General features: G+C 42.8%; 2 protein-coding genes across 7 annotated transcripts in view; both read right to left on the bottom strand.

Annotated features, from left to right (window-relative positions):
• The window catches only part of LOC113011595 (NACHT, LRR and PYD domains-containing protein 3-like), a 604,422-nt gene that overhangs the window by 336,189 nt on the left and 242,198 nt on the right, over nt 1-26,035 (bottom strand). The window lies entirely within an intron of this gene.
• Nucleotides 1-26,035, bottom strand: part of LOC113017353 (uncharacterized) — a 53,161-nt gene that overhangs the window by 13,854 nt on the left and 13,272 nt on the right. For 5 of the 6 annotated variants that reach the window (XM_080297449.1, XM_080297452.1, XM_080297462.1 and 2 more), the window contains 2 exons: nt 23,282-24,214; nt 21,808-22,956 (listed from right to left, as the gene is read on the bottom strand). The exons of the other annotated variant lie outside the window; for it this stretch is intronic. In XM_080297449.1, coding sequence (XP_080153575.1) covers nt 22,264-22,956; nt 23,282-24,214 — 1,626 coding nt within the window. In that variant the 3' untranslated portion in view covers nt 21,808-22,263. Of the gene's footprint in view, nt 1-21,807; nt 22,957-23,281; nt 24,215-26,035 lie in introns of those variants that run through there. 6 annotated transcript variants of the gene reach the window in all.

Here is a 26,035-nt window from a genome sequence, read left to right as displayed (position 1 = left end):
CAGCCATTCCCACATCTCTGTGAATGGGACTCATGGACATGGATCAGTGGTTGTTGATCAATGGTCCTGAGAATCTGCATAATTAAGATGAAGGAACGGAGCTCCCAGCCCATCGTTCCTGCAGCTGCTTTCAGTCTTTATGCAAATGTCCTGTTTGTAAGACTGAAACCTGCAGCTGAGACTGAAGACGTCACCTGATGATGACGACACGTTTCTCCCACAAAACGCTGCGTCCAGATGAACAGAAGCAACAGACTCACTTTCCTGGATGATTGAGATGCATCAAGACTTCATTGTGTGTTACTTCTCATTCAGCACAGACACATTATTCCTGTTAGGTCATGTCAGCTGTCACTCAGTACAAGCACAACTGTGAACAACACAAACTTCTCTTCAATGTGTCACAGAAACACTAAGTGTGAGAGCCTGTATGACACACAGGACAGACTGTAAGCTCTGCTGGCTGCACAGCACTTTGTAGCAGTTTTCCAACATGTCCTCCACCCGTGATGTCAGTGGTGGGACCCCAGTCACAGCACTCAGCACCACCTCCTTTAAATGGATTTTATAGCAGTTCCTCCCGTTACTCGGTGCAACGCTTCTTATGTGTTTTTGCAGGATAAAACACAGCAGGTGGTGTAGAGAGGACGTCAGCTGACGGAGCAGAGGGAGGCAGACTGTGGATAAATGACAGAGTGAGAGGAGAGCAACCATGACAGAAGCACAGGTGTGGCAGATAGAAGTGGCTTTATAGACACTTATTGTCAGTCCTCGTGCATGCTGTGGAAATAAGTGTCTGTGTCATGAGGTGACATGTGAGCTTATCTTTGGTCAATAAAGCTGAACGACCAGTTTTCACTTTGCTTGTTACGCTTGTTTAGTGACGTCTGGGTTTCTGTGGAGCCCGAATTTTGATGAGTTCTGGTGAAATCATCTGAGATCATCTGAGCATCGGTGAAGAGTCAGCAGAGAAAGTGTGGGACAGAAGTTTGCTTTGGACACATGGACTGAAATCAAAAAGTAACAAACAGGATTTCCAATGGACAGTATGGAGAAGTGAAAGTACACAAAGGCTGTGCTGGAACACGTGTGTTACACTTTTTGACAGCTGAGAACAAAACACAATATTTTGCATCATCTCTGCAGTGTCTCTTCTTTCCTCTGCTGTTGTGCTTTTAGCTCCAAACTGTTTCAAATGGTTTGTCAGCAAGCTGACCTCTGACCTCTGCAGTACTAACTCCTGACCCGTACAAAGAGCGGGCGTTTCTGACCTTTGACCTGCAGCTGTATGTCTCTCAGTCTCAGTTCTTCTCTCCGTCACTGATGGAGCAGGTGTAGTTGCTGCTGACAGTCAGTCGTTTGTTTTCTCAGAGTGAGGCTGAAGTCTGAACTGTTCAGAGCATCAGGTCTCATCAACGTGCGCTGCTGTAACGCCGCTTTGTCCTCTGAGATCACCAGGTATGAAACCTGAGTGCTGACAGAGCAGCATGTTCCCCCTCATTCACCTCCACCACCACAGCCAAGGCATGCTGGGAAACTGAGGACACACAGACGGAGAACTGAAGTGTCTGCTGTGTGTTCATCTCAGAGTCCTCACAGGTGACACATTAGCTCCAGAACACCAAGCCAGGTGTTTGAAGCCTGACAGGGATTCTTCCCATCCAGAGGGAGGATTTAGCTGCACAACAATGAACATTAGTGTGTAGTTTAGAAACACAGACTGTGCCTGCACTGCATCTAGTGAAGAAAAGTGTTACTGCGAGAGAACCAGGCTCCTTTAAAGCAGCTGATATTAAGGTTGAAAAATCAACAATAAGCTGATGTAATCAACGTTTCACAAAATGGTCAGCAGCTAAAATCTGGAGCCGTTCTTTGGTGGTAATTAACAGTTTGTTCTTGTTAGCTAATTATGTCATTAAAGGTAGCAGCAGAAGCCTTGTGTTGAAAGCCCATTCACTCACACATTCACACAGTATGTGTGTGTCTGTGTTACACTGTGGACATCCCTTCTGTTGGAGCGCCATCTTGTGGCAGGTTTAAGAAATGTTCTTCTTGTAAATCCAAACTGATGCACCTCCATAGCAGACTGTGGAGGCTTTCAGTGACATGAAGACTTGATTTATACTGTCATATTCTCCTGTTACACAAAGCACAGCACGCTGAACATGGATGAACTGAAACTCCCAGCATCTGACTGAGGAAAAGCACAAATCATTCTCACACTGACTCCTGCTTGATTTTAGATTTGCTTTCAAATCCTCACACTTTCATATGAAGCACTAAATGGGCTCCAGACTGTTTATCTCAGCTTCCTGTCAAACACACTGCTGCTCACACCGAGGCTCAGTTTACTCCTCCAGCCTGGCTTAACCTGCTGTCTGTTAAAAACAGTCCCACACTCCTCTGTTTAATCCTTCTGATCAGACTCTTTGATTTTGTATTGTTTTTACCTGAAGTTGTGTTTTTGACATGGTTCTGTCTGTGAAATAAAGCTCACACACACACTGCTACAGTCCTTCATACACTTAGAAACGAAGCTGCTCCTTTCCTCAGTGCTGACACATAAAGAAGAGTTGGTTTTATATCCAACACGTCTCTGTTCCAGAAAACAGCTTCAGCAGTCTCTGAGTCTGAACTTGGAGTTGGTTATAAGCCACAGGCCTGTGTGCACAGCAATGAGGAAATATAATGCAGTAAGTGAAACATGGATGTGTGGAACAGATTATCCCAAAGGTTGATTCTGTTCATCTGGACGTTCTCAGTGAAACATTTGGTCTCTCGGTCAGGTGACTCCTTTAGTCTCAGCTGACTGCAGGTTTCCAAACCTTTGTCACTGGATCACTCACTTCATCTCCAACGTGTCCCTGACACAGACAGCTGGAGCCGTTACAGCAAAATCATTGATCATCGTTTTTAGAACATTAGCTGGTGTTGGTGGGCAGGCTAGCAGTGCTAATTGTTAGCACTAGTTCTGCTGCTCTCCCTTTGTCTCTGTTATTGTTGGTCTTTAGTGAACAATAGAAAGTGTCTTCATGAGACTGTTGCCTAATGTTCAAATGTAGATAACACCACCTGCACCAACCTGTTACACAGCACAACCCTCTGGTGTAGCTTTGGCTGGAGCACATATTGGCAGCTCCAGTGACATCACCACTCCATGGTGACATCATCTCTACAGACTGTGGCTGTTACATATCCTCACCTGGTAATAATAAGACTGTCCTCAGCTGCACACAGCTCCAAGATGAACAAACTGAAGTAAATACAAATTAGAGTTACGATAGATTGAAATCTTGTAATCAGAGCTAATTCTTAGTGAAACTCTCACAACATCATATCATGATCCTGGGTTAGTGTCTCGGTCTCAGATCACAACATCAGCACAGGCTTGGCTTGGGTGAGGTATTGAGTGGTTCTTGTCCATGACAGCTGCAGGTACAGTGCCATCAGCCATGCTGCACCACATGTCTGCCCAGGAACATTAGTGTGGCTGAGTCTCATGTAAACATTGTGCTAAAGTGGTGGGAAAGTGGCTGCAAGCTGGCTGCACTGTGTCCAATACTCTCAGTATGATATCCACAAACCTCTGAGTGTCACAGAGTGGGCCTGTGCTCAGCTCACTGTGCCCCATTCAATTCTACTTGCATAGTTTTACAAGTTAAATTAAAAGTTGCTCAATGATAAGTTATTGTAGTAACAACTAAGTCCATGGTCATTATTTGTTAATAGTAGCTTAAAGCTTCTGCACCAATCATGGAGCAGCAGGTTTAGAGCATGTGGATCTACAAAAGTAAGTCCCAGTAAGATGGGCTGAGCCTTACATACTAGAAGAAACATGTCATTCCCAGCAGATGAAGCGCCCTTTAAAGCAGGATCTCACTTTAAACCTAAAGAACTTGCTATGAGCATGCAGTGCATTCATGGTTATTATTCATACGATTGTGGGGAGCTAATAAAGTGCAACTATCACATTACATTTTATTATTAAATTGTTGTTAACAATCCCTTCACTTCTGCTTATCTAATTCATGGTTGCAGGATGGCTGACAGCTTCCATTAGGCAGGAGGTAATGTCCATTCTGGCCACAGTGCAACCCACAATGTGTAACTGACACTATTATATTGCATTATGTCACATTGTTACATCTTTTTAATAAATGATGACAGTCAGCTGAATTTGCTGCCCCCTTGGTGGAGGACATCAGGATCAGCAGCTGCTGCTCCATCACAAACACCACAGAAGAAGAACAACACTGGATCAGATTATCTGGACGTGTTTGACAGGGACAGTGTTCATGTTCATGGACATCAGGACAAAAACAGACGATGGAAACCTGCCAGATTTGAGCTAAACTGCTCGTTTCCATGTGTAGTCCCTGGGAGGTCACATGACCAACAAAGACACACAAGCTGTGTCCCAAAACGTCGGCTGCATCCTCCGGAGGCCGCATTTGAAGGCCGATGACGTCACAGCCAGGCGACGAAGGCTGTCCCGATTCCTCGACTCCTTCAAATGCGTCCTTCATTCCCCCGAGTTTGAAGGATGGGTCGGGTGTGTCCTTCGTGGCCCACCATATCCCAGAATTCAATCTCTCTCTCCTCTTTCTTTCCCTCTCCTCTCTCCTCCACCTGTTACAGTGAGGGAACGTCCTCCATGATGGAGGAGCTGCTGGAAAGTGCTGAGAGCTTCCTCCAGAGTGAGACCTCTGTCACAGTTCAGAGGATCTATGAACTGATCGATCAGCCATCAGAGGAGTCAGATCAATGGAGCTGCTTCTGTTCCTGATGTCCCTGTTTGATCCTGGACCTGAACTCTCCCTGCAGAGGAGACACACACCTGCACTGTACTTGGTGACTTTAAATATGTTTTGCACATGGACTTAGCTACGATTGAGCATGCTATATTTGATGTGTTTTCTAAATGTATTTTTAGATTTGAGCCTTACTCTCAGAAAATTAACACCACTGAAGCTGAAACTGAGGCAATAAATGGCTCCTTTCGATGCAGAGGAGTAGCTGCTCTACTCTGACCACCTGCTCCTCCCCTTATATCTAAGGCAGAGGCCAGCCAACCTCTGGAGAATGCTGATTGACCCCTTTTACGGTGCTTTGGGTATCTGACTATGATGCCTCCTGGGTGTCCAGAGAGTTTTGGGGCATGAGGAGGCCCCAGGGAGGAAGCAGGATTTGCTGGAGTGATTATATGTCTCGGCTGGCCCGGGAACGCCTTGGTGTTAACCTGGAAATGCTGGAGGAGGTGGTCAGGGAGAGGGAAGTCCGGACTTCTCTGCTTAGGCTGCTTGCCCCACAACCCTGTGGGGTGCTGTGGGTGCAGGGGGCAGTGCCAGGGGAGGATGGCTAAGATGGTTGAACATCACTCTGTCACAGTCCTGGGTTGGTGACCCAGTGTTTTGTTTGTTTTAGATGTTATCATGGCTTTTTGACTGCTAGTGTTTTAGTCTGTGTTTAGTATTTTTTCTTCCTGGTTTGTGATTTCTTGTTCTCAGGTTTTGGTTCCTGAGCCTCTCAAGTCAAGTGTAGCTTTAGTTCTGTCTTCATGTTTTTTCTTGTTCCAGTCATTTCTCCGGTAACTCTTGTCACTGTGTCCTGTATCTAGTCCGTGCTTCTGTGCTCCTGCTTTTGTTTTTCCTTCGTTTCTTGAGTTTAGTTTCTAGTTTTCTGTTAATTTCCTATGAAAGTATTTCTAGCGAATGAAGCTACGCTTTAAGTTTCCATCTGTGAGCCCTTCATTTGGGTCCTTCCTGCATGTCACACAGCACATCATGACAAACTCAAAGAAACACTCAGTTTCCATCAGTCAGATTCTGCTGTGTCCTAATCTTAGAGTTTTGATAATGGTCTATCTGTGACATGTTTGCTGTTTTGTCTCCCTGCTTCCATTTAGGCTACAATTTACTAGCATAGCAGCTCTTTTCTGGTGCGTCACAAGTTGCCAACACTACCCATTTATAATTCCCTAATTGAAGCCAGAGCAGGTTAAATTCATGCTATATGTTACCATGGTAATTTACTGTTAAGTAAACCAACACACACATCTACACACACCGACTCAGAATGAAGAGAAACACACATATGAACACATCTGCACTCGTTGACTGAGTGAGAAATGACACAAGTAAGTAAAATTTATTTATATAGCGCTTTTCACAGATAAAAATCACAAAGTGCTTTACAACACAGAAAATGGGAATATAAAAACAATATAACAGTAAATAAAACAATGTAAAACAATAAAACTATAAAAGCAGCTTAAGAAGAAATTAATCAAATGCTTTTCTAAATAAAAATGTCTTCAGCTGTTTCTTAAAAGAATCAATGGAGTCCGTGCAGCGAAGAGACCGTGGGAGAGAATCCCACAACCGTGGTGCCACAGTCTGAAAGGCCCGATCACCACGAGTTTTAAAACGAGTGCGCGGTACCACCAGCAGTCTCTGATCTAATGACCTTAAAGCCCGAGAAGATGTATGTGGTTTCAGCAGGTCAGATAAATATTGAGGAGCCTGACCATGCAGGGCCCTAAAGGTTAGAACTAAAATTTTAAAATGAAACCTAAAACTTACAGGCAACCAGTGAAGGGAGGCCAAGACTGGAGTGATATGCGATCTTCTCTTGGTGCCTGTTAAGAGACGTGCTGCAGCATTCTGCACAGTCTGAAGACGATTTAAGGCTGATTTGTTAAAACAAGTAAAAAGGCCGTTACAATAGTCTAAACGAGAAGAAATAAAAGCATGAATAATCATCTCAAGTTCAGGCTTTGATACCATTAGTCTGAGTTTAGAAATATTCCGTAAATGATAAAAACAGTTTCGGACCAGCTGCTCGAGCGACATCGAGCTGTCAAATAAGACACCGAGATTTCTAAGGCTTGATTTTATGTAAGGGTCTAAGAAGCTGATATGCTGTCTAATTTCTGGGACCATGTGGTCTGGAGCAATAATCAGAGTTTCTGTTTTATCAGAGTTTAGTTGGAGAAAATTGTCATTTAACCATAATTTGATTTCTGTCAGGCAATTACTTAAATTAGACAATTTATAAAACTCAGACATTTTGAAGGAACAGTATAGTTGGATGTCGTCAGCATAGAGATGATAGGAGATATATTTATAGCGCTTAATAATTTGGCCTAGGGGGAATACATAAAGTAAAAAGACAATTGGACCCAGGACAGATCCCTGAGGTACCCCACACGGCAAAACTGTTGATTCTGATGTGACATGATTCATGCAAACAGTAAAAGATCTCTCAGACAGATATGATATAAACCATTTTAAAACAACACCAGTAATCCCAAACAAGTTCTCAAGTCTGTTTATCATGATACTGTGATCTACAGTGTCAAAAGCAGAGCTGAGATCCAGCAGGACCAGCACTGTGTATTCTCCAGAGTCTGCTGCCATCAAGATATCACTAGATACTCTAAGTAAGGCCGTTTCAGTGGAATGCAATTTACGAAAACCAGACTGGAAAGTGTCCATAACGGCATTTTTATCCAGGAAATAGTTAAGTTGTTCTAGTACTACTTTTTCTAAAATTCTCCAGAGTCAACCCGTTCTCACCACCTCCTCCTCCTCCTCACACCACCTGCTACAGCTCTACTCTTCTATGACTACAGTCATCCACAGCACTGATGTGAGGTCACATGGTTCATATGTAAGGAGCACAGCTGACCTCAGGTCAGTTTAATGACTGTGAGCAGCAGCTGTGTTATTGTCACTGTGACAGGGAGACACTCTCAGACACAGCGCTCATGTCAGCTTGTTCTCATGCAGGAGGATCAGGAGCTCCATGTTTGTCTTTCTGTTTGAATCATGATGTGTTTGTGCCATCAGAGTCTGTCATGAGTACTCAGGGTTTCACAGCAGCTCTTCTGGATGCTGACGAGGACTCCAACCTCATGTTTCACCTCTCTGAGCTTCTGATGTCTGTGAACACTCGTGTTTCTTCTCTGGGCTCATCTGGACAAAAACACCTTTCTGTGTTTGGCTGCAGCCTCATTCTGACTGACAGGAAGTGTGTTATCCATGAGCTGCACTTCTGTGAGGAAGTTTCCTGCTGTGTTTCCTGTCTGTGGACAAACACGAGTGTTCCAGCTGAGGACTTGGTTCCTTCCACCTGTCCATACAGGACATCACGCTGTCTGCAGCTCTGTAAATGCAGCTCCAGGTCCTTCCACGTGCTGCTCTGTATTTGTGCAGTTTGTAGTGTGTCCTGGGAAACGTAGCACACATGGTGTTCTTCTGCTGTTTCCTCCTTTCACTGAGTGTGAAACACTGACGCTGTGCTGTTGTTCACAGAGGGGAGCTGATTCTAGCTGCAGCTGGACTCTGTCATCTAACTGAATGTGTTGGTGCTGATCACGGGGCTCTGAGGGGGGAGCAGCAGGAGGACTCTGGATGCTGACGTCAGTGTATCTGTGGAAGCTCCCACAGCGTGTCTGTCATTCAATATTGTGCTGTATATTGTATCTATGCAAAGATGAACAGACTGTGTGTTCACTGGTCTCTGTGCTGCAGCTCTGATGTCATCATCACTCCCTCCTCCACCCTCAGCAGTCCCAGCATGCTGCTGTGGTGCACCCCACCCTCACTCTACACCTGAGCCACAGACCACACCCTCCACCTCAATATACACCACAGTTTTCTCTGCTGTGGAAATGAGATCAGGAGGAAATCATCATTATTATTATTTAATAAACGCTCACATTAATGTGGGCTTATTTGTTTCATATTAGAAACATTAGTTGAGTGTTTTTAGTATAAAATGGTCAAAGTCCCTCTTTTTGCTCCTCCCCTCACCTGTGGATGGGCGGTGCTGTTACCGTGGTGACAGCTTGGATGTGTTTCAGTCCTGCCTGGTTATCACTGCAGGAATCTTTCACATTTATTACAGGTAATAACTCTGATTTTTCTGTGTATTATGAACCAAATGTATCCTGATACACACAGAGATGGATGAGCAGAGGTTTTTTTGCAGTTTATGTAGTTACTATGGACTTAATGCATACATATTATTAAAATTAGGGCTATAACAGTTGTATTGATGCATAGCAACTTGAAATGCTCCCACAAATGGCTCCACAGCATGTAAAAATATAACAAAAGCTCTGGCGGACTTGGTTCTGTGGTCAGTCTTAAAGGGTGAAGTTAAACTCTGTAATCTTCACTGTGTCACAGAGTTCAGTGAGTCCCGTTATTCACAGTATCAATCAGATCATCAGAGAACAGCTGATCAGCAATCAGTGGTGCCAACAGCGCCTCCTGTGGTGAGAGGATGCAATAATGCAATGTAGCATTTTTCCACTCAACACTTGCAGTCATGGAAACTGTCTGTTGGATCTGTGTGACGTTGCTTTCTTGGTTAGAGTTCCTCACAAATGTCCAGATGATTCTTCTAATGAGGCGTCGACCATGTTTGCAGCTCTTTGGAAGAAAACGTCGCCCTTTGCCATCCTTACTTTTCTTTGACTTCTTCAAATGCAGCTGAACTCCAGCTGGTATTTTCTTGGACTTTGCAGCTGTTTCTGGTCATCAGTTCATTCCTGCAAACCTCTGAAGCTGAACAACAATGATGCTGCATTGCTGGCTGATCCCAAAAGGTTGATTCTGTTCATCTGGACGTTTTCAGAAACGTTTGCTCACTGATCAGGTGACTTCTTCAGTCTCAGCTGACTGCAGCTTTACAAGCTTACAAACAGCACATTTGCACAATGACTGAAAGCAGCAGCACCTGATATATATGATACTAATATAATACATATACATATATAATCCATACTAATGATGAAGGAACTGAGCTCACAGTCCATTGTTCATTCAGTGAACTACTCAGTTTATTTTGGGCCTCAGAAATGCTCACTCTGTTTGTACATCACTGTCAGCAATAGACTCATTCTGCTGTGTGGACAGGAACACATGTGACATCACTTCCTGTTTGTTTGTGACTGAAGAGGAAGAAGTTTACAAGGAATCATTTAGAAGAGTTTCAAACATCAACTGATTGAATCCATGAATCTGAAAACGTGTTTGTGAGTGAAAGAGACAGACATGTACAGACTGAACTATCTGTTCAACAGTCAGAGTGTTTCTGTAACAGGAGACACTCTTTACACTCCACTCAGCACAGGGACACTGAGGCACCACGAGACAAGACCATAAACCCAGGATAAAGAGTTTGAGTGAATGTGGTGTTGAAGGTGTGGAGGTGGATCAGAGTGTCAGAGGAGACTCTGTAGAAGGACAGAGTGCCAGCAGGACAGTCCACATACACTGCTGCTCTGTTAGAGACAGAGGAGGAGGAGGAGGAGGAGGAGGAGGAGGAGGAGGAGGAGGAGATGGATGTTAGTCTGTTATTGTGCCAGACAGAACCAGGACCATCATCAGAGCAGATCAGACTCCAGGGGCCCGTTCTTCGTACGTCGCTTACTACATCCAAGATCAAATGACACATCCAAGATCAAATCATCGCGCTAACCGTGAGCTCGCTAATCCGGTTCCCCGAACACACCTGCTGTTGACGATTACTACAGCTGGACGCAGGAATGTGACATCACTGGGTGTCGTAAAAGGGGCTACGCATCGATAGTAGAAACATTGATTGGCAACCCGCTGATTGGTCGGCGAAAATGTCCAAGGGGCGTGCTCGGTATTTTCCGGCAGCAGAGCAAGAACTCATGAGTGAGGGATTTCAGGAGTTTCAGAGTTTAATTAAAACGCAAGAGAACACTGCAAAGGCTGCAAAAGCAAGGAGAGAGGGCTGGCAGAAAGTTGCTGACAAATCAAACTCGTAGGTAATTTAATAATAATAATAATAATAATAATAATGGATTGGGTTTATATAGCGCTTTCCAAGGCACCCAAAGCGCTGTACGATACCACTATTCATTCACTCCCACATTCACACACTGGTGGAGGCAGCTACGGTTGTAGCCAGGCTGCCATATCGCGCCATCGGCCCCTCTGGCCAACACCAGTAGGCGGTAGGGTAGATCTATCATATGACACTATATTGTCCAATATCATATGGCATTATATTATATTATAATATGTTATATTATATCCCCTTTCACATTAGAGCCACAACAGGACCCACAAGAACATGGGAACAAGTAAAAGTGGAATACAGGAGTATTCTACAGAATGGTAATATTTATCTCTTAGATTGCTTTGCGTCTCTTGGCAAGGTAATACTGGCCTGTAATACTCTGTTAGTTTGTTCATAACAGCAACCAAGAAAAGGGCAGAGGAAAAAAAGACAGGTGGTGGTCCTGCACCCCCTCGTCAACAAGTTGGTTAAGTAAATAATACCCTCACGGGAATATCGATATCTCTCTATGAGCACACTGTCGCGCTGAGCTAAAGGATCCTGTCTGTCCCGCAATATACGCTGAATTCTGAGGACTCTCCTTATCAATCTTGCACCTTCCGCAATGGGTTGGTCGCGTATACGGACAGGACATGGCTGCGACAGGCTTCCCAAATCCACCTTCGCTTTTATAGCCGTGGTCTCTCATCTTGATTACACGAAGTAATTTACAATTACTACTCTGAAATATGAATTACATCTGTAATAATCACATACATGTAATAGAATGTTAATAGTTCATTTCCCTTTTTTAGGAAATGACCTGTATGTATCTGTGTGACATCAATAAAAGGATCAAGTGCTGCATTATCTTTAGTTACATTGATAATATTTATTTATGGTGAAACAGTGGAAAAATATCGCTGTTGCTTTCGTATAAACGAAGCGGACATACCTGCGTGGCCGCGATCTAATCCTGTTTACATAAAGTAAACCTGCTCCCGAGCAGGTTTACGCTTACGGCTCTGTTGCTATGACAGCAAGTCCCGGATGAGCTTCGGGGAACCGACTGATCCAGGATCACGCGAAATCGTCAACAATCTAATCCGGCTAACCTACTTAGCGAGGTACGAAGAACGGGCCCCTGGACTGATCATTGTTTCCAAACACACAGTCATCACTGCCTCCTTTCCTTCTGATGCTTCTGTAACTCACTGATATATCAACGTCTCCTCTCCACTCGACCTCCCAGTAACAGCGACCAGTCAGACCATTTCTACACAGCAGGTGATAAACATCAAATCTGTCTGGATGATCAGGATATGACTGAACCTCCTCCACACAATGTGCCTCAATGTTATTGATATTATTATTATCATTAATATATAATAATAAAACCTTTATAATAAAACCACTAAAAACCTTTATTCTAGCGCAACTTGTAAGCGAACTTGACTTTCAAAATAAAAGCACAAAGCACCAAAACGTTGACTACAGAAAACAAACAGTAATGTACAGCTTAAACAATTTACAATCATGACATAGATCTTGACAAGATAAAGAAATAATCCAAATTATATACAATGTCATCATGCCAACAGTTACAACATCGATGGAGGATCTGTGTAAGCGCTGAGGATCGTCCTGATGGACAGAACAGAAGGAGAGTGAGACAAGTGAAGATATACTAAACAACACTGTGACATGAACTGAGCCACACAGTTTGATTCACAGGTGATTGACACATTATTTGACCACAAGTGTCTGTGAAGGTTCTCAGTCATCCAGGTCATCGTAGTCAAAGGAGCCTCTTTGCTGACTTTAAAGTCAGCAAAGAGGCACAGAAAAGAAGATCAGACACCAGCGAGGGAGGATAAGAAGGACAGACGCAACAACATTGCCATCCCCTATGTAGCCGGTGTATCAGAAAAACTCAGGAGAGTTTTCTCCAAGCATGACATCCCAGTGTATTTCAGACCCAGCAACACGCTCAGACAAAAACTGGTTCACCCGAAAGACAAAACGCCAAAACACAAACTTAACAATGTGGTGTGTGCTGTACAGTGCAGCGAGGAATGCCCAGACCTCTACATTGGAGAGACCAAACAGCCACTTCACAAGCGCATGGCACAACATAGAAGAGCCACCTCCACAGGACAAGACTCAGCAGTCCATCTGCATCTTAAGGATAAAGGACACTCTTTCGAGGATGCCAATGTTCACATTTTGGACAGAGAGGACAGATGGTTTGAAAGAGGAGTGTTACGTCTCCCCTAGGGCAGGAGGGGGTAACACAACAACTCCGGAAACTCAGTACAGGTGTTATGAAAAAAAAAGGTTTAATGGCAGCGCTCTCACAAAATAAACAACCCAGACTCAAACAACAAATGTGGGGGAAAAAGGGACAGTTAGGTTGTGCCAAAAAAAACACCAAAAAGACAAAACCAAAACTTAGCTGAGCTGAGCTACTATCCTAGAAAAGCAACAAACAGGAGAGAAAGACCCTAAACCTCAACTTAAAACAAGCTCAAAATTACATGGGTGGCACCAACCTACTTACCTAGTGTTTCTAACACAAAGACTCTACATGAGTAAGTGTATGGGGTCCCCAAACTTACCTAGTCCACTTTACTCCCACCACAATCATCAAACAAAAGAAAGACAGCAGGAAAACGTCACACATGTGTCAAACAATTCAAGGAGGGAAGAGAGCCGCGCCCAGCCACAGGTGAGTCTCCTTATCAAGGGTTTCACTCCTGGTTTGTCCAATCAGGGCCTCCCTCCTCTAATTAGTTGGACGTCACACAGATTGACATCAGCCTGCAGTCTGCGACCTAAGGGAATGGCAAACAAAAGGGGAGGGAAAGAAAACATGCAGCCTGCAGACACGTAACAGGAGTGAAAGAAGCCATCTATGTCCACTGTGAGCGACCATCTTTGAACAGAGGCGGGGTTTACGAAACCAACTCTCTGCCATCTATAATCCAGTTTTGAGATCCCTTCCCAGACGCCTTAACGCCCACTCACATCCTGGGCCATCTGATCTCAGGAATTCGCATGATAAGGTGGGGCCAGGTTTCACAATGAACTCACCCGAAACTCTGGCTGATTGGGGCCCACACCCAGTTTCACAGTTTGGCTCAGGCGATTAGAGGATCATCAGGGGGTCCTTTTGTCCCTCTGTGGGGGGTCACTCCCACTAGGTTTATATCTGGGACTCTCCACCATTTGACCTTAGAACTGAAGAAGCTTCTCGGATGAGAGGTGAAACGTCTTCAAGTAACTTAAAGAAGTCCAGACGCTTTTCTTTGCAAGCTCCTTTGACATTTGACCACGAGCAATCTTTTCTGGTTTCTTTGTAGCCAGAAACCAGCTCTCTCCTCGGCTTCCTCCACTACACGCTTCCCCCACGCCAGTCTCCTCCGTCACTATAAAGGGGAGAGTCATGAGCTCCATCACCCTCACCTGTGCCGTCCAACGTCCCGCCACCAGCCTCCACTGCAGCAGGCCAGAGACCACACCCCTGCCACAATAAGTAAAAGTATATCCTTGCTGTACCCTTAATGCTAAATGTGCTAAATTAACCGCTGCCTTTGCCCCTTTGGGATTATTCTTATGTCACTGGGATGTTGACCTTTGACCTTCACATTAGAGAGATGGGCAGACATAATTAGTGTATGAATTTTAAAGTAACAGGTAATAAAGAGAGTGTAGCAAATGTAGTCAGGTTTATTACTCTGTATCACACATGAGTGCCCGAGGGAGGCGGGGCTGACTGGGGAGACACAGGAAACAGAGAGACAGGGCTGACTCGACATGAAACGATGAAACGTGGGACACGGGAACAGAAACTAAACACAGGCTGAAATGAACACTGAGGGAGGGAGAACTAAGATTACTGAGAGCCTGATAAATAAGAAGAACAAAAAGCAAGAAAAACAAGAGTCAAAGAAAACCAAAAACACAAAGCATTGGGCCAGGACCCACTGCTGTGACATTTATATGTGATAAAAACATTAAAAACTGCTCAGATGTTGAAATCTTTCTACGTATACTTTAGGTTCAGCTCTCCAGCCTGGCATTTGGTTAAGCATGATTCAAACATTTGATTTTGTTTAACTGGTTTTAATTATAGTTACTTTTTGTGAACATTTGTTGCAGCATTTAAAAATACATCATTTATTTTCAAACTTTTATTTGATTTAGAGCATCATATTTGACCAACGTAAATGTTTTAATTTCATATAAAATAACTGAAGCAGTGAACTAAATATCTGAAATCTTTCCTTCCTTAAAAGTTATAATCCTACTTAAGTTATAGTGCAAACGCTTAAGCAACAAATATACTTGATGCTAATTAATTAATATTTCCCTTTGATGTTGCAACTATGCGGTCTCTTCTGTCTTTAAACAAAATAATATTTTCCAGTTACAGAAATCATAAAGTCCAAACTAAAGTGCTACTGTTGCTATATGCATTTTATATGAATCATGGATGATGGTCCTGACATGAAGGAAGAGAAAGTTACAGGTTGCATCCTTTGACTTTGTCTCCGTGCCTTTGGGCGATTTTCAGAAGGACAGATGTTTCTGTTCAATTCTTAAATCAATTTTTTCAAACACAAACACTATTTTAAAGCTTGTAGAGAGTAAAATATTAATGATAATTATAATAACAATAATAAAAACAAAAGCTCTCAGATCCATCAAACCAAGCAGCAGAAAGAACAATAACTGAAGAGAAAACTTTAACCTTGTAGACTTCATTATGTTCCAGCTGCTCTACAGACGCTGTGACCTCGAACTTAAGCAGGTCGTAAAGTATGTGCAGCTCAATAACTTCATAATCAGACCCTGTGGTATTTAGGCAGCAGAACAACTAAGAATAACAACTACAAATAATGTTTTTAGGTTTCTGTTGTACTGCAAGGTTCTGTACAGGAGAACCAAACCAAGAGCAAATATTACGTCTCATTTACACCTGAGCACGAAGAGCCATCAACATTTAGCAAATTGAATCATCTTTGTTTAGATGCAAGAAGAATCATATAGAAATGAAAAAGTAGAAATAGAAATCCAGAGCAAAGATATCCTCTAATTCAGCGTAGCACATGTGCAGCTGCTGCGATTCACGTAAGCATTCGGCTCGTCGCTGTTGCAGATTTTTCTCTCGCTGTTCTGGCTCACAGCGCTGCAAACACAAAAATAAATATCCCCAAAGGTGTGAAAGGGAGCTAATTAGTAAGAGTATTGTTACTCTCCGCAGGAGTAGTCCAGCAGTAGAAATCAGTCCAATAACAAGGTGTGTAACATCTAGCAGGGTGACAGAAAAACCCAGGGTAACTTCTAAGGACCTCAACGTCTCTCTCACATTGTGTTTTTTAAACATGCTTCCATTCGTCACTTCAGTCTTTACTCTGAAATACAGGAAGAGAAATCATGGCTGAAACAATTTCTCATGAAACCAGGGGTGTGGTCCAACAGTCAGTTTGGTGAGGAAGGTTCCTAACTGAGAGAAGTGACCCAGAAGTATCTGTGTAGCAGCCACAATGAATCCAGATCATGAGCTTTATTAACTGATCAAAGTCTTTTCTTTCATCTTCTGTATCATTCAGTTTGCATTGGTAATGCCCATTATTGTAATGCTTTTTTAAGACCAGCAAAACTTTATTTCACTTTGGGTTAGCTGGGATAAGTGATGGATGGAGGGAATTTTACTTCAGCCACAGAAATCCTAAACAGGAAGGAGGAGCAGAGTTACAGTGGATCACTATCCAGCAGGGAAACAAGGTTTATTTCAATTTCTTGGCCATGAGTGAGATTTACTGAGTGGGCAAATTAGGGAGACGACACCATCAGATCCCGAGCCCTCCATGTGTTAATCAAGAGACGGCTGCTGTGCTACATCCATAAATAATGAATAAATTAGGAGCTAAAGCTGAAAGGACAGTTGTTAAAGAAGAAACGCTTTTATGAGTTTTATGTTGCATTAAAGTATATGTTCATATTTTACTCTTAATAGGAAAAGAACAAAATGTACTACTCGCTCTGTTTATAGAAAGAGGAAGTTCACCCTATGACATTTATACGAACTTAGACACACACACACACACACACACACACACACACACACACACACACACACACACACATATGCAAAATTAGAAGAAACTGCTATGCTTGTTTCACCCTGCTATAAATAATAAACAACTACTGCAGCTCGGTGTGAGTCCTCTCTGAGCCCTCACCCGTGCAGCACGTTAACCGTCTCCAAGTGTCTCAGTGTTGTTTATTCACCTGACTGTTTGATAACTGTAAATCTCTGACATTTAATTGGTCCTTCGAGCCGCTAATGGACTGGTATTAATTAAGCCTACTCCTTTTGGTGACTGGTTCTTGCGCTTCAAAGCGGGACATTCAACAACAACATGACCAAGTTTATGACAATAGAAACATTCCCTTTCAGTCCTTGGAGCAAAAGTCTGTCGTGGGCTTGAAGGATCCTTTCGTGGGGGAGGTTCTCTGGTGGTAACTTCACGTTTCTGCACAAAAACAGTTTTATGAGTCAGCACAAATTCATCAGCTATCACAGCTGCTTCTTTCAAAGTGGAAACCTTCTGTTCATTAAGGTGTACAACAATGCATTCTGGCAGGCCATTTTTGAACTCTTCCAGCAGTATCAGTTCACGTAAGGAGTTGTAGTCAGGAACTTTACTTGCTGTTATCCATCTATCAAAAAGAGTAGCTTTTTCACGAGCAAACTCTACAAAAGTCTGATTTGCTGTTCTTTTGTGATTGCGAAAGCGTTGCCTATACGCTTCGGGAACAAGTTCATAAGCAGCAAGGATAGCAGACTTCACTACATCATATTTCAAACTTTCTTCCAAAGACAAAGCAGAACAGACTTCTTGTGCTTTGCCTACCAATTTGCACTGAAGAAGCAATGGCCAAACTTCTCTCGGCCAGTGCAATGAGGCAGCAACACGTTCAAACACATTGAAATATGTATCAACTTCTGATTCACGAAATGGAGGTACCAACACAATGTTTTTACTCACATTGAAACCACCTGGGTTTACAGGGGAGAAGGTTGTTTCACCAACAGATGAATTTGCAGAACTAGGTTGAGTAGTAGTACTTCTTGAAGTCTGTGCTTGTAACTCCAACTGACGCAGTCTGACCTCCCTTTCAATCTGCAACTCCAGCTCCAACTTTTTCAGCTTTAACACCTTTTCTGTCTCTGCTTCAAACCTGCGAAGTTCCAACTCTGCCTGACGAGCTTGGGCTTTATCCTGAGCCCAGGATAAACACACAGGAGACACGCAACACACTGACAGTGTTGCAACATCTAGCAGAGCAAGGTCACAAAGTCTCACAACACAAGTTACAGTTGTGGAGCAAAGAGGTCACGTACCTCGGACATAAGCTTACAGGAGAAGGCAGAACACTGTTAGACAGCAGAAAACTAGCAGTGCAGAATGCTCCAAAACCACTTACAAAACAACAAATGATAAGTTATTTAGGTCTCTGCAATTTTTGCAGATGCTGGATACCTGAATATGCTCTGTTAGCTGAACCATTGCAAAACTTAATTTATGGAAAAAATCTAGCACTGAAAGATAAAATAGAATGGACACCAGAAGCAGAAAAAGCATTTAATGATCTAAAACTTGCATTGCAGACGCGCATAGTTTTAGCATTGCCAGACTATGAAAAAACTTTTTATTTGCATGTTGACGGCGTGGCCAGTTATATGAAAGCCGTTCTAACGCAAGCTTTCAGGGAAAAACAACGCCCACTTGCATTCTATTCCTGCAAATTAGACTCAGTCGCCTCCGGTTTACCAACATGTGTACAAGCTTGTGCCGCTGCAGCAGAGGCAGTTAAAAAATCAGCTGAAGTTCCTCACGCTGTAACCTCCATCTTGCTACAAGGGGACAGAGCCTTTCAGTCTGTTGCACCAAGGCTGTGGAACAGTTTACCACTACAATTACGTTTGCTTGACTCTGTGGATTCTTTTAAAAAACAGTTAAAAACTCTTCTGTTCAAACAAGCCTTTTGTTGATCTACATATTTTATATTTTTTTACATTATCTACATTTGATCTTTTACATTGTATATAATGTCTATTGATTTTATTGTTTATTTTAATATTTTAATATTTGTGTACAGCGCTTTGTGATTGCCTGTCTGTGAAAAGCGCTTAATAAATAAAGTTTACTTACTTACTTTACAAGAAAACTTATCTTATTTAACTCATGCTAGACAACTTTCATATGTAGGCATTCTGCTTTCACAGTCACACATTACAATCGAGAATTGTGGTCAGTTGAACCCTAGCACACTTCTCCCCGCATCAGTAGATGGTGAAAAACACTGCTGTATAAAAAAACTGGAAGAGGAAACGAAACCGAGAAGTGATATTTACAGTATACCACAGTCTACCTTTACAGACGTCTTCGTAGATGGCTCAGCATCTAAAAACAGTTATAGAAGCAAAGCCTTTAACTTCCTCAAACTCTGCACAAAGTGCGGAACTGACGGCTGTTGTGCGAGCGTGCAGGCTGCACAAGGGGAAGTGCATAAATATACACACTGACAGTCAATATGTTTTTGCAGCAGTGCATCATTTTGCAAAAATATGGCAAAATGACCGAGCCGCAAAGAAGGCCGCACAGCAACCAATACAAACTTTAGTATCTGAAACTTCACAGCTGATACCACTTGATGTACTTAAAGACGAACAGAAAGCCGCACCTATCGCAGAGCAAAAGAAATGGCTAAAGTGTGGAGCAGAAAAACACAATGACTTAATGACCTGTAATGGCAAACCAGTATTGCTAAAATCCCTACACAAGACAGCAGCATTAGCGACACACGGATTAACACGTGTGTCGAAAGGGGGGAATGTCAGATATCCTCCCTAAGCACTTGCTTGAGAATAAAGAGATTGTGCTAAACAACCAACTGCCGAGTAATACCTCTCCAGTGTCTTGCAGGTTACAACCAGGAGATTGGATCCTGATCAAAGTGCTCCAGAGGAAAAATTGGAGTTCACCTAGGTGGGAGGGCCCATATCAGGTCCTACTCACCACGCCAACCGCCTGCAAAATATCAGAAAGACTATCTTGGATCCACCAAAGCCACTGTAAAAAAGTGAGTGACAATCCAGACGCTTAGACGCCGGTTCCCCTAGCTTCCAGGTGATCTACCGGTGGAGGAAGGGCTGATTGGGTATATCCCGCCTCTCCACTTCGCTGGTAGTCTACTCACCAGAAGTCTAGGTGTGCCTGGTCATCATGAAGAAACTTGTCCTCATAGTGGCTGGCATCGCGCTCCTAGTGAGCCTATTGATACTCACCTGGAAGGACGAGGTCCCACAGCACCACCTGCAGAAGAAATGGTCATATGACAACTCACACCTGAAGGATATGGACAAAGAGCACAACCACCCCTGGCTGAACAATGCCTGGTACCGGTACGTCTACAACCGAGTACATGCAGAAGACAACCACACAGGCTGCTACGTCTGTTCTCACCTCCCAACAACAGCAATGCAAGCCACCCTATATGGAAAATCACCCAGCCTTCCCGAAGCCCTATGTATATTCCAAAGCCATCAATGGAACATTCAACGTCAGAACGGAACCAGGAATACAACATCCAATGTGTTTCAACTTTGCACACGGCAACTGAAAGCTGGGAAGGAACCGAAACTGCTCCCAGACTTTCCGAATGCCGCAGGACAGAAAGGCACAGACAAGCTTCCTGAATGGCACATATTGGGTGCAGGGTACAGCATGGGCATGTGGCTCAAGGACATACTTCACCATCCCACCCAACAGTACCGGACTCTGCGCCCCAATTTTAGTGTCAGACCACACATTCAGAGTATTCCATCAGAACCAACCACGACGCAAGAGGAACACTGATGACGTGCAACCCCATGACCCAATCTGGGGCAGTGATGTACCAGCGGAGTTCAAGTCGTGGACCACCCGACAGAAGGTCCTGCACTCACTGTTCCCATGGGTCGGAACTGGAAAAAACACGTTAAGAATTGAGACTCTTGACTACCAATTTGGACTTTTCCTGAACAGCTCAACAAAGATGAATAAGGCTCAGAATGAGGAAATCGACGCGATCAGAATAGTGGTCATGCAACACAGGGTCGCCCTGGACATGATTCTCGCTGAGAGAGGGGGCCTCTGTGTCTTATTCAACACCACTTGTTGCACCTATATCCCGGACAACGTGCACTCCTTGACCATGACCACCGCCCTAGACAAGTTGCGACAACTGAGTAATGCGCAGCAACAAGACTATGTCACGAACAATGAGGACTGGCTGACCTGGCTGCTGAGTGGCAGCTGGAAGACCCTCGTGATAAAAGGACTCGTACTGATAGGAGTTCTGCTTCTATTATTGTGCTTGTTTTCTACATGTATCCTACCATGCATAAGATCCATGATTGACAAAATGGTACAGGCCACAGTAATTACCTATGTTGGACTGCCACTAGAAGATGAACCGGATGAAGAAGATTTAGTATAGAAACACACACACACATACTGAATGATGCTACAATTGAAAATGTTATAAGCAAGTGATTGTTGGCTGATAATAAAGTATGATTAAGTGAAAAATATTAACATCAGGAGGGGATGTTAAAGAAGAAACGCTTTTATGAGTTTTATGTTGCATTAAAGTATATGTTCATATTTTACTCTTAATAGGAAAAGAACAAAATGTACTACTCGCTCTGTTTATAGAAAGAGGAAGTTCACCCTATGACATTTATACGAACTTAGACACACACACACACACACACATATATATATGCAAGATTAGAGGAAACTGCTATGCTTGTTTCACCCTGCTATAAATAATAAACGACTACTGCAGCTCGGTGTGAGTCCTCTCTGAGCCCTCACCCGTGCAGCACGTTAACCGTCTCCAAGTGTCTCAGTGTTGTTTATTCACCTGTTTGATAACTGTAAATCTCTGACATTTAATTGTTTATTTATATCATCTTCACGTGAACACATTCAAGAACATCACAGATGAAGAAACATTAAAAACTTCCACACTACATGAAGCAAGAAAAATAGTTTTTCTTTCAGGTGGTTTCAGAAAAACAGAAACATCAAACATCTCCAAGACTCTCTTTGAAAGAACTAAAATCCTTTGTTCTCATGGTCCAATCATGAGTGAACTCCCCGATGAAGCCTTGTGTGCTAAAACATGTCAGAGTTTTAAAGGTTAAACATGAGTTTCCAAAACGTTTTGCTGGAGAACAATGAACTATTTGACTGAGTTTCAATCATTTACAGACGAGCAAAACCAGGACAGAGAAAAAAGGACAAAACTGACTCAGTAAAACACAGAAAAGAAGATCCCATGTAGATCTGTATTATGTAGAAGTTCAGCCCAGCAACCAGTTCAGTTCAACACAAGTTTAAATGATTCTATCTGAACTCTGTGGAGCCTGATCTCAAGCTTTTTGAGTCTGACACAGAAACCAGAGGATCTTTCTGTGTCTTCAGATTCACTGTGATCCAGTGATGGGAGTGATTTCAGCCCTGAGTGATCGCGCTGATGTTTGCACAGAGCAGACAATGAGGTGAATGTTTGGGCACATTGGTAACAGTGAAACAGTTTATTAGTAACGTGGGATCGTTTGTGTGCAGAGTATGATCTGAGATTCCTGAAGCTCTTGTCACACTGGTCACAGCTGTAGTTTCCTTCTATGTGTGTTCGTTCATGAATGTTACGATTACCTGAATGCGAGAAGCTTCTCTCACAGTGTCTGCACTTGTGTGGTTTCTCTCCTGTGTGGACTCGTTTGTGTGATTTAAGGTCCCTTGCAGTGGTGAAGGATGACCCACACTGATCACAGAGGTGCTTTTTAACCCCACTGTGAATCAGTTCATGTTGTTTTAACTCACTTGTTGTGGTGAAGCTTCTCCCACATTCTTTGCAGTATTTCAGTTTGTCTCCAGTGTGTCTACGTTGATGTACTTTTAGGGTCTTTTGCTGACTGAAAGTTTTTCCACAGAGGTCACAATGAAAGTCTTTCCCACCACCACAGTGATGACAGGGTTGAGAACTGGATCCATCTGTGTCGCTCTGCTTCTAAACAAAGACACAAAGACAGTGTAAGTCAGTCCTTCAACATTTGTATCCTGAACGTCGCCTGAAATAAAGAGCATCTCTGCAGACGTCCAACTACATTTGACTGTTTCAGTTAACACACTCAGTTTACTGGGCTGCAATAACTACAATACTACCACCATAATACTACAGTAATACTAAAATCATAACTGAAAGGAAAATCTGAATAATCACTCAGAGCTGCTTTTCCATGCAGTAGAATTGCTAACATGCTAACACAGTTTAATGAGCAGAGTTGTTCCAAACAGTCAGGCTAAAATGACAAGATAACAATATAAATACATACCTCACAGTAGCTGCACTTGTAGAGTCTCTTTCTGGTGTGGATCTGTTGGTGTCGTCTCAGGTGACGTGGAGATTTAAAAGTCTTCTCACACAGGTCACATTGATAAGGTCTCTCCTCAGTGTGGGTAAACATGTGTCGTTGTAAGTCTGTGTGAGTTATAAACTCTTTGCCACACTGTTCACAGCAGTACACATCATGTCTGTTGTGAATGCGTAGGTGTGTATTTCGGCTCTCTCTCTGGCTGAAAGTTTTTCCACAGATGTCACAGCTGTATGGCTTAATTCCAGAGTGGGTAACTAGATGCCTCTGTAAGTGGCTACTGTGAGTAAAAGCTCTGCCACACTGATCACAGCTGTATGGCTTAATTCCAGAGTGGGTAACTAGATGACTCTGTAAGTGGCTACTTTGAGTAAAAGCTCTGCCACACTGATCACAGCTGTACGCTTTAACTCCACTGTGGATGAGTTGGTGTTTTTTTAGGTAACCCTTCCTGGAAAAAGACTTTCCACACAAGTCACAGCTGAACGGTCTCTCTCCAGTGTGGATGACCTGATGCTGTTTTAGTTTATCCCTCACAGTAAAACCCTTCCCACACTCGTCACAGCTGTATGGCTTAATTCCAGAGTGGGTAACTAGATGCCTCTGTAAGTTGCTACTGTGAGTAAAAGCTCTGCCACACTGATCACAGCTGTACGCTTTAACTCCACTGTGGATGAGTTGGTGTGTTTTTAGGTGACCCTTCAAGGAAAAAGACTTTCCACACAAGTCACAGCTGAACGGTCTCTCTCCAGTGTGGATGACCTGATGCTGTTTTAGTGAAGCCCTCACAGTAAAACCCTTCCCACACTCGTCACAGGTGTGTTTTTTCTCTCCCTTTCTTCTGTGAGGTTTGTCGGCCTCCTGAGAGCGCTGACTTCTGGCTCCATGTTGGTCCTGCAGTGACAGAGATACAAACAGAGGCAGTGAGTGAAATGCAGTCGTGGAACAAACTCAACCTTCAAACTCCATTAACACTAGTTTTAAACCTGAAGGTGGAGCGTGGCACCAAACACCTTAAAGGTCTCTTATCCCCACCTGCTGGTAGTTCTAACACATTACATCCAACCTGCTGTTAAAGATAATTCATGACTGTTCAAACACTAAAATCATGCACACACACACACACACACACACACACACACACACACACACACACACACACACACACACACACACACACACACTATTTTATAAATTAGATTATTTTGTTGTTTCCTATTACATATTTCTATAATTTGTATAGATTTATACAGAATTATTCAGTGATAATAAATCCTATGTTTGTTTATTCTAAAGGAACCCCGTTAGCTTCCACAACAGATGTTGCTCGTCTTCCGTCAAATACTCACATAAAATATTACACAATAAAGTGGATTCAAGATATCCACATAATTTCACTCTTACATCCACAGTGAGGTTTCACAATTGTTCAAATATAAGCAATCAATAATAATAATAATATCAATAACATTGAGGCACATTACACAAATTTCAAAAACAAATCATGTCTTACAATATTTACAACAACTAAAAGCTCTGTAAATCGGCTTTTAAGTGTTCATTGAAGTTTTGAATAATTCTCTAATTTTTTAAGGCAACTTATTCCACTTAAAAGTTGCTCTAAATGTAACAGTTTTACAAAACGTTACTTTTAACTCGAGCATTTACTAAATTGCAGCTTGTTGAAAACTGTGTAATATGATGATGTATTTCATCTGGATACTGCAGCTGAGCAGAATAAATGTGGTGTGTTTAACAGAATTGCTTTCTTTAGAACTACAAGTAAGCCATAGAATATTTTAGCCTGTACAGGAAGCCAAGAAAGGTTATTATGCATTTGATCAATATTAGTATAGTATGAACATCTTCACACTAATCTGGACGCCTTATTCTGGACTAACTGAAGTCTGTTAAGATCTGTCTTATTAGCTGCTGACCAAATGATTGAACAATACTCCAGATGAGACATTACTAGTGCATTAATGACATCTTTCATAGTGAAGAAGTGATACACAAAGAGCATTTCATAGCCATAGCTATGCCTTGCCGGCAGAGTTATGTGACATTAGTGATGTTTGTACTTTCAGCGTTAACTTGGTTTTAAAGCCTTTAAAATATACGCCGTTCAATAGTCGACCTTCATCTGACAGAGAATGTGATGATTTTGTGGATAATTAAAGTCAGTCATATATCCACAAACACAACAAGCTGAAAGTCAGTGATGCTGCTCGGTTTGCAGTCCTGAACATCACGGCACAAGCAGGATTCACTGCACTGTTAATGTTAGCTGTGTTATATTGCTGCCTCTGTTCGGTGGTGTCGAGCCAAACGCACTTTAACGTGTGTTTGAACGAGCTGACGGTTCACTCGTTAAGCTGAAAGAAAGATGCTTTAATCACAGCAGTCACACATGTGTCCACTGCACCATCTGGAACTCTTCTTGTTTACACTCGTAATAACACAAACACTAAATCCTGCTTCTCTGGTGCTGTTGTGTAGCAGTGTGTACACCTGAGACTGTCACCTGTCTGTCTGTCCTGCACTCTCTCTCTGTTTCTTTCTCTCTGATTGTGGAATAAAAGTATGAACATGTGTTTATAAGTTACACTTGTGTTTGAATCCTGCAGCTTATCACACATTTGATTTCCATGTGTGACGACTGCAAGTGTCCAGAGTGAGGACAGACTGAGGGAGCCACTGCTGCACATCATCTGT

Source organism: Astatotilapia calliptera, chromosome 3, assembly GCF_964374335.1.
Source record: "Astatotilapia calliptera chromosome 3, fAstCal68.1, whole genome shotgun sequence".
Lineage (NCBI taxonomy): Eukaryota > Metazoa > Chordata > Actinopteri > Cichliformes > Cichlidae > Astatotilapia > Astatotilapia calliptera.
Note: the sequence above shows the minus strand (reverse complement) of the source record. Positions and strands in the feature narration are given on the sequence as shown.